Source organism: Kryptolebias marmoratus, linkage group LG22 (assembly GCF_001649575.2).
Source record: "Kryptolebias marmoratus isolate JLee-2015 linkage group LG22, ASM164957v2, whole genome shotgun sequence".
Lineage (NCBI taxonomy): Eukaryota > Metazoa > Chordata > Actinopteri > Cyprinodontiformes > Rivulidae > Kryptolebias > Kryptolebias marmoratus.
This window is the reverse complement of record NC_051451.1, coordinates 13498232-13507246: the sequence shown is the minus strand read 5'-3', so window position 1 is coordinate 13507246 and position 9015 is coordinate 13498232. Positions and strand designations below refer to the sequence as shown.

Here is a 9015-nt window from a genome sequence, read left to right as displayed (position 1 = left end):
CTGAAATATTTACTAGCCTCATGTGGGGAAATCTCTGAGGATTATCCCCAATAACCTGTTTAACTTAATCCTTATCTCACACACATGAATAATAAATCCCCAACCCCTTCGCTCTTTATCTTTTCTCCTGTTTTTTCTCTGAGATGGACTGAGGAGTCTCTCACCTTACTCTCCATCACCCTCCCTCCCTTCTTCTCTCCCTCACACACTCACTCCATCTGCTTCACGAGCATGAGCTGGCTGCCTTCTCTGCCTCTCCGTGCGTCTTTGAGCCACTCCAACATATGCGCTCTCCCTCTCTGCTTCTCTCCTGCTTTCTTTTTTTTTTCCTCCTCTGTCTTTCCACAAATTCCAAACCTCTACATAGAGCCAACTCTCTCTCTCGCTCTCTCCCCTCTATCCCGGGACAGGAAAAGGAGCAGTAGCAGGGAGCACCGTGGAAGAAGACTAACCACAATAACAGGAACAGGAAGTGGGCAGTGACCTATGTGAGAGAGAGGGGACCTGTGGTCAGGCAGCTGTGGATCAACAGTTTTAGGTTTTGGATGAGAAAACCACATCAGAGGCGAGAGGAAGAAAAAGAGCGAGAGAGACTGAGGACCTGTTGGATTCACACCTGAGGAAAAAAACCTTGACAACCTGAGAAGAGGGAGCTAAAGTGATAAGGACAATTTGCGGGAGAAAAACTCCACACTTGGAGTGACTTTTTTTCTCTTATTATAAAAAAAAAAAAATCTTGAAATTTTCACAATAGAATTACATCACAACAAAAACCTTGGAAGGTCTTTGTTTTATTTTTACTTATCTAGTCCTTAAATTTAGCTCCTTTCTTTTGGAAACACATCTCTGGAATCCATTCTAACTCGGGAGGCATCAACACATTTTTCATCAACTTTCTCTTCTGGCTTGACATTCCAGAGAAAAGGAGAAAAGCTCCATCTACAAAATCTCCCCCGCTACTCATTTTCTGCAGAGAGAAGAGGAGTAAGGAATAAGAGGAATAATTGGGGGGTTTTAGCCTCCCCGATCACCTGAACTCCAGTTTCAGGGAACAAGTGCACATCCTGAAGGACACTGAGCTTCATTTTACACCAAAACAGTGATTTGACCAGCAGTTTCTGCTCCTTTTTATGGTAAGTTTTCTTCCTCTGTCCTAATTAGAAAAGTAATACCAGGAGTTTTCTGTGAGCATGATTGGTGTGAGCTGGTGCCAGGCAGAACATCCAGAGCTTCCATGTTCAGCAAATGGGACTGTGAATATACATTTCCCCTCTGAGTGATATGCTGTGTTACTGCAGTGCCGCCAGAAAAATGTAACCCAGATCCCTTGAAAACGCTCCAGGCTACTTCCCCATTCACTCCAGGGCAAACGCTGGTAAAACTGTCTCAAAAGAAAGGTACAGAAATAACTTGAGCTGACAGTGATAACCCCTTTCAGAACTGGGTGTCAGCACCCGTCACCGCTCACATATGTTACGGCAACGATCTCGGACAGCTCGGTGTAGATTTGAATGCAGTAATTGAGAGCTGACCCCCCCCCCCTCTTCTTCTTTCCCAGAGGGTTGGACTGTCATTCCTGGAGACAGACGGCTGTGGCCATTAAAATGATACAAGGTGATTTGTAGATGCAGCTAAGGGATTTTTTTTTAACAAAATCCTTCAGGAGGTCTCAAGTTTTAAGGAGCTCCACAATCACAAGAAAGCGATTCATCAAAGCTGTCAAGTTGAAGTTGGTTTGCCTATGAAGTATTGATGATGCACATCTAATATTAAAATGTAGCGAGGATCTTGTCACTTGAGTGGTGTCATTTTGTCAGCTGAAGCCTTTCCCTGATCTACATATGCAATGTGTTCGAGACCAAATTTATCAGCCTTTCGTGCTGTGAAGGACAGGTTAAACCAAACACCTCTGTAAGATTTCAATGTTTCCTAGAGAGAAGGTTTTGAATCTGCAGAAACAGGGCTCTGTTGCGATTGTGTCCAGAAGTTTGTGTGTTTTATCTATGTCTGTCCTGTTGCTCTGCAGTGGCGGATTTGCTCCGAGTGGTAGAAGTGATTTGATTTTGGTCGTTACATCGAAAGCCGTTGATGCGGCTAAACCCAGCGGTCTTAATTCCTGAAGAGGGAACTATCAGGAAAAATCCTCTTGGTGCCATCTGGGAGACCTCACCCACCCACACACAAACACTCACACATATGTACACTCACACACAAACTGAAGATTTGTGATTAGAGCCGTTCATTCATTCAGATATATGTCAGTGAGGCTGACAAGCTGTCCAGCTGTGGGGATGTTACTTCAGCTGAACTCACTGATTACTGCTGTAAGACCCAGTTAAGGTTTCATTCTCCGCAAATGACCTGTATTCATCTTAGTTTTTTTTTTTTTGAGTGACTCACTACACTCAATTTTAAATTAAACTGTTTTATATTTTTCCACAAATTTGTTTTCTGCATCCAGTTCTTGGAGGACAGTTCAGCACAGTCACACAAGAGCAATAAGAAAGACGGAAAGAGAATGGTAAAAAGGTAGATAAAATTAAAGGCCTAGCATTTCTTGAAGGAATGCATATCGCCCGCCGCCTTTCGCACCAGAGTTTTAGACTTGGATCATTTTATGTGGAAAAATAAGTTGGAGCCATTTTGGTCAAATCTGGAAAATAACATCATTTGCTATATCACACAGTATCATGAGGTGTAGTGTGTCGTACTCAGAACATGTTCTGTATGACCGTCAACTACTTCCACACCAAATTTTACCTCAGTATCTGTAATATCTATAATTCATTTTGAAAACAAAGTTATTGTTTTGTGTGCAGCCCTTTAACAAACATCATTTATTTTTAAAATGGGCTATTTATATGAACTTGATGTCATTTTGATTTATTTGAAAAGTGACATAGTTATAGCCACTTTTCTGTTGGTTATGGTGGCCATCTTGAATTGGGTTGACTCCAGAAGTTATTCAGTTGTAGTCATACATCCAATGATTAGCTTTTGAGTTAAAATCTGGCCAGGGGTTATGAGATATTTTGCTAACAGCCAAACAGGGTTTACTACACGAGTTAATGCCAAAATTTAAAGCGGATGTCAAGCACCGTGTAGTGCTCAAAGTGTGTGTGGGGGACGACTCTTAAATGCTGCTGCAACAAATTTTTAGCTCAGTAGCTTTAAAATTCATTTAGTTATAGACATTTGTATTTTCTAAGATCATTTGTTTATGATGACCATCATGATTGTGATCGTCTCTAAAACATTAATGAGTTGTAGATGTACATCCAGTGATGTTTTTCAAAGAGTTTCATTAAAATCTATCCAGTGGATCATGAGTTATTTTGCTAACAGACAGAGAGGGTTGACTTTGTAAGGGAATGGCAAATTTTTAGACAAAGATCTAGCACAATATTTAGTGCTCACGTTATTTATTAGGATGACCTGAGATAATATCACAGCAAACTGTAGCTGTGTAAAACTGAGTAATAGTCATCTTTGTGTTAGCCAAGGTGGATTACCTGTGGCGGCCATCTTGAATTGGGTTGACTCCATTGCTTTCTGAGAGCTTCATTAAAATCCGTTCAGTGGTTCATGAGAGTGTTTTGATACCAGACAGACAAACATTCATGCACACACAAGCTAAAACATCATCACTCGCCTTTTGGGAGCAAGCGATAACTAAGGTTTGATAAAAGGTGTAATGTGGAGAATTTAAGGCTTTAAAATGCTTTGGGAAATGGTTACATTTGAACATTTATTTAAACACAAGATATACTTGACAGCACTTTCTTTTTTAATGTGCTGAACTGAGCAGAAGGTTCCAAGAAAAACAAAAATGATTTTTTTTGAGAAACTAACAATTAGCATCAGTTGGCGATTTGGCCGACGTCATTTGTAACTGTGTGTTAAAATCTGTCTGATTTGACTCAGTGATGCTGCCAGTGAGAACACTGTGTGTGCGTGTGTGTGCGTGGTAGAAGTGTGACTCGCTGGCAGACAGATTGTTAGAAGCTGCTCTGTGATTAAACCTGTCTTAATCTGCAACAGACACACATTTTAGTATTCAGAAAGCAAACAGCACAGGCTGAAACTGATAGAAATTTACCCCCCCCCCCCCCAAAAAAAAAAAAAAAAAAAAAAAATAAGAAAAAGAAAAGTATAATTGCAGCATCATAAATGCTACAAAAACAAAATATTTTAGTCAATATTTGGCTGATTTTAAAGCACAGTCACAAGCACACAATTTGACTACTGACTGAAAAAAACAGCATAAGAATCGTCTTTTTGTCAGTTTTGACACAATTATCATCTATAGAGGGATGACACATCATGGAAGTTTATGCAGTTGTTTGTCTTATGTGGAAATAAACATTTTCATTTATTAAGTCAGTTTTAAGTTTGGTCAGATAAAATCTCATGTGTAAAGTGAACATTTAATTGTAGGTTTTGAACCTCCATTTAGCTTTAGATGTTCATAAAGTTGTGAAGTTTTCTGATTATGTTTATGTGAAGCTTCACACTGTCTGTAGAACCAACTGTGGTTTATCCTCTGGGGATGACAATAAATAATCTGTTTGATAGTAAATCTCTGAGACATTCTACTCATCGTGCTTAAACATCATGTTGAGAAAATCTGCCACAGTTTTATATTGCTTTTATTTCTCTCGTGTAATGTATGAAAGTGACATACTTGTCTGATTAGCTTCCCCAAATAACAAATGAGCATTTTGGAGCAGCAATGATTACATCCTTTGAAATTACATCATTCAGTTTCTGGAATCAGAATAGAACATCTTGAATCTTTAAGTGTACTCTCACGTTGATTATTTTTGGGTTACAAACGAAGAAAACAGCCAACAGTGAGCACATTAACTAAACATAAAAACAGACATGTAGATAAAGGGTGCCAAAAGGGGAGTTTTTACATCTTTTCTCCTCTTTTAGAAATGACATTTTGAGCTGAAAATGTTGATATCAAAAAGATCTGAGAGTGAAATAATGCTTAAAGAAAACTAAAAAAAAAACTCCATCGCACCCTTTAGGTGTGAAGATGAAAACAAAAGACGGAGTAAAGGAAGGAGACTATGTCCCTCCGCAGACAAAAATCAAACTGTATTTCCATCTTAAAAACAGAAACGACAACGAGAGTTAAACTTCAGTCGCCCTTCAGCGACCGGCAGGATTATGAATTCTTGTTCGTTTCTGCGCTTTAGCCTTTGGTACGACTGAAACTGGGTCAGACCTGTCTGTCAGTCACAAAACATCCCTGAGAATGACAACTATATCTCTGTGTCTGCCTGTTTCTGCACCTCTGTCACAACCGCGCACGCTCTTGCCTGCAGACAATGTGCAGATGCAATTACAGATATTCCAGGATGTTATTTATTTTTCATACCTCTAAAAGATGCCTTTGATAAATAACGCTGTAAATAGCTTTGAATAATCCTTTAGTTAGATTTGCGTGCCTGAACCTTGCCATTTTATTAATAAGAAAAACAATCTCATTTTTCTACATATTCATTTTAATTTAAAGTTCAAAGGGGTCTGAAGTTCAAACTTTGTCAAGCTGAGTGTTCTGGCAATTCTATCCTTCACACCATCCTGCTAAATCTGCTTTTAAGGTGAGGTCGAGTGTGTGAGCGGGTGTTAAAGAAGAGAGGTGAAGATTAAGGTGAGAAAAAGAAAAGGAGGGAAAGATTGACAGGAGACAGTGAATATCTGCGTGAAAAAGGAGATCCAGCTTTCATCGGGGGAGATTTAACAAGCCTGAAGTAGAAAATTACGGAGAGAAAAAAAATAAATGGAATGACCAAGCCGAGGGGGCGAAGAAGCATCATAAAGGTTAAGCTGAAGTGGAGGAAAGAGGCGAAGAAAAGGCATAAAAGACTAAATGTGACACAAAGTGAGACATTTAAGGGGAGAAACATGAAGTCAGCAGTGGCAGTGAATACAAGGAAGGGTGTGTCAACGCACTAATGACCTTAAATTAACAGACCCAATGGCATTTCCCAGAAGGCATTGTGTTTACACTTCCTGGTGCTGATAAAAGAGGAGTGGATGCTGACTCCTAAAGGAGGAGGAAATGCTGTTTAAAAAATACCCTTTTAGGGAAAACGCCAAAATCCTCCGAGAAGCAACTGTGTGCAAATGTGTTGGGTAGACTCATCGCTCAGATGTTGTTTATTCGAAGTGACGAATGCGGTGATGAGAAGGAAATTATGGAAAATTTGGGAAATCTGATCTTTGATTCAGTTTAATTTGGTTGTTGTTGTTGTGTTGTTGTTGTGTGTGTGTTCAGTAATAGTGGCATCCATCCAGATATCAATATTGTCCTAACAAAAAAGAAAAAGATTACAAAGAAAAATCAGAGTTTCAAGTGTTTGGTGTTCAGAAATACTGCTAAAGACAATCTGAAAGTAAAATTAAACATATGAAGCACAGTTATGGATAAGGTGAATTAAAACTGATGTAGCTTCAAACATAAAAATGATTTCCAAGATATTACAATTTGTTTTACTAATTCATCAATTCAGCAAATAATTATCAGTTTTAAACGTGTGCCTAATTATCCAGTTTATCTTCTTTTTTTGATAATTATTTTTGTTCTTTAAAACTTTTGTTGAAAGTTTGAGAAAAAAGTCACCTGTTTTAAAGCTGGTACCAAGTTGATTCAGTTTGTGAATATTGGTATTTAAAACATCTGCAGCTCGTTCGATTGTTTTCTTTTCTTGAAAGTCATTTAAGGATTCCTCTGTGTGGTAGAAAAAAAAACCCCAAGTAGAGAACATGATGTGATTACTTTGTTTGTTCAGAACATGATGAAAGGAAGGACACACACACTGAAAGCTGAGGAAGGACGTTATCTGGAAGCATGTCTGGTCTGAAAACAACAGCCATGTCTCAGTGGGCAGGGAATGTGTCACGATTTAGTGAAGAGTTTGAACTAATCAAATGTGTTGAGTTCATATCTATTGTGTTATTTTGACATTAAAGGGACATTTCACATGAAGCAACATGAGAACTAAGATGGTCAGTGCCTTTTTTACTTTACAGATGTGATTGATTGATCCCCCTGTCAAAGTATTTGTTTCATCCCTGAAGTACCCCAGTGTTTGAGTCAAATTTGTTTTTTTGTTCAACAAATGACAACAAAAGAGATCAAGGCATGCTTGTTTAGTTGTATGCAGTGTATAATACTTCAGAAATCTTATTGGAAACCAAATTGTGCAACATCATTCATAAGCTTAGGCACAACATCATGTCTGATGAGTTCAGACAATATCATAAGAATTTAATCCATTTAAATCAATTTGACTGTTTTTATCCATTTTACTGTACATATTATTTGCCCACTCTTGCGTGTGGTCAAGGGGGTTATTTGTCTGGCGTGTTAGCAAAATATCTCATGAATCACTGGATGGAGTTTAATGAAACTTTCAGAAAGTAACCACTTATGGGCTCAACTCAATTCAAGATGGATGCCACAGCTAACTGACTTTAGCAAGTAAAAAATGGTTATAAAATTATAAAAAAGTCAGTTTTACAGATTTTGGTTTAACATTTGTGGTAGTAGTTAAGAGTCGTTCTCAACACACATTCTGAGGGCTACCAGATCACACGAGATTTTGCAATATTATGATGATGAAATCATAATGAATTGTGCATGATGTTATTGTTAAAATGTAACTAAATACACAAAATGATCTTAGTTTAAAACTCTGGCATGAAACACAACCGATGCTAGGGTTTGAATCTTTATAGTAATCACAGGCAGAGGAAACTGGATTTTCTTATTTCTTGGACTCAAATCATCTTTCTTTCATGTTTCCCTTTTTTGCCTGTTTTTGTGTACTGTGTCTTATTTCACACTGCATTGTTGTTGACTCGGTAGTTGTTGAAGGCATTTTGTGAACCAAAATTTCTAACAGTCTCAAAGTTGTTTCATTCCTTTGAATTTGAGTCACCATCTCATGCAGCGCCATTGTTTTTTGTCAGAACCGCACATATCATCACACTTCTTTTGTCTGGAATTTCAAAAGACAAAAAAGTCAGTTAAATTGCATTAAAATTCTTAAAAACCTTATTCCACATGACAAAATTAGTAACTATATTAAAAATTAAGTGTCAGTAGGAGCCAAAGTGTCTTTTCTAAGACCAAAGTCATAAAAAGAGGGAGATAGCAGGAAGTGGGATTGCTGTTGTTGTGATCAGATTCTGCTTATTACCATCAATGGGATCAGATTAACAACATGAAGATCTAGAGTCAATGCTTTTAAAGGCAGCTCCCACTTTCATTTTGAAGTCCAAAGTAAACTGCAACAAAGGATGATGCACTTTCATTTAATTAATTGAGTCCTGAAAGGAAATCAGACAAAGAAAACGCACAAAAGGATGTTGAGCAAAAGCCAAAAAAACACTTATTTTTGTGTGTGCGCGAGCGCCCATTCCTGGGGAGCTGCGTGAAGAGGTCAGGAGAGGTCAGCAGAATACGAGATTAGGCCATTAGAGAGAGAAAAACTGTGCCAGTATAATCCCCTCGTCATAATCTCTCTTTCTCCCTCCCCGCTGCTAATGGCTGCAAGACAATAAGATGCACTAATCTTTCCACTGGGATGGCACAGGGCTGCGCTTAGATATCTGCCAGAGTACGGAGCAGATAGGCTAAAGTGTTTTGAAGATTATTTCACTGGCATTTTCTGCTTTATTAGATAGAGCCCGGTGGGGGGACACAAGAGCCATGAGGGAGACTGACGCAAACAAGGCAGGGGTGAAACAGTAAGAGAAACCGTGAGCAGAAACCACTTCACTTACTGCTGGTGTTTGTACAGGCTGATTTGGGTTAAATTGCGCTACATGGCTTGCAGGCAGTAAAAATAAAATGACGCAAGAGAAGGAAACTAATAAAGACCACAAACACAAAAGACGGCAGTGTGGTTTAAATTTAAAGAAATTTCACCAAATCTCAAATTTAATTTTAGTCTCGTGGTTTAATACTGTTTAAATATACTGAGGTTTATTCCA

At 38.4% G+C, this 9015-nt stretch overlaps 1 protein-coding gene across 1 annotated transcript in view; it reads left to right on the top strand.

Moving 5' to 3' along the window:
- Positions 1-230: 230 nt before the first annotated feature.
- cdh5 (cadherin 5) overlaps positions 231-9015 on the top strand; it is a 32938-nt gene continuing 24153 nt past the window's right edge. The window contains exon 1 of the mRNA XM_017431792.2: positions 231-1133. Within this exon, the coding sequence (XP_017287281.1) occupies positions 1131-1133 (3 nt within the window). The 5' untranslated portion in view covers positions 231-1130. The remainder of the gene's footprint in view (positions 1134-9015) is intronic.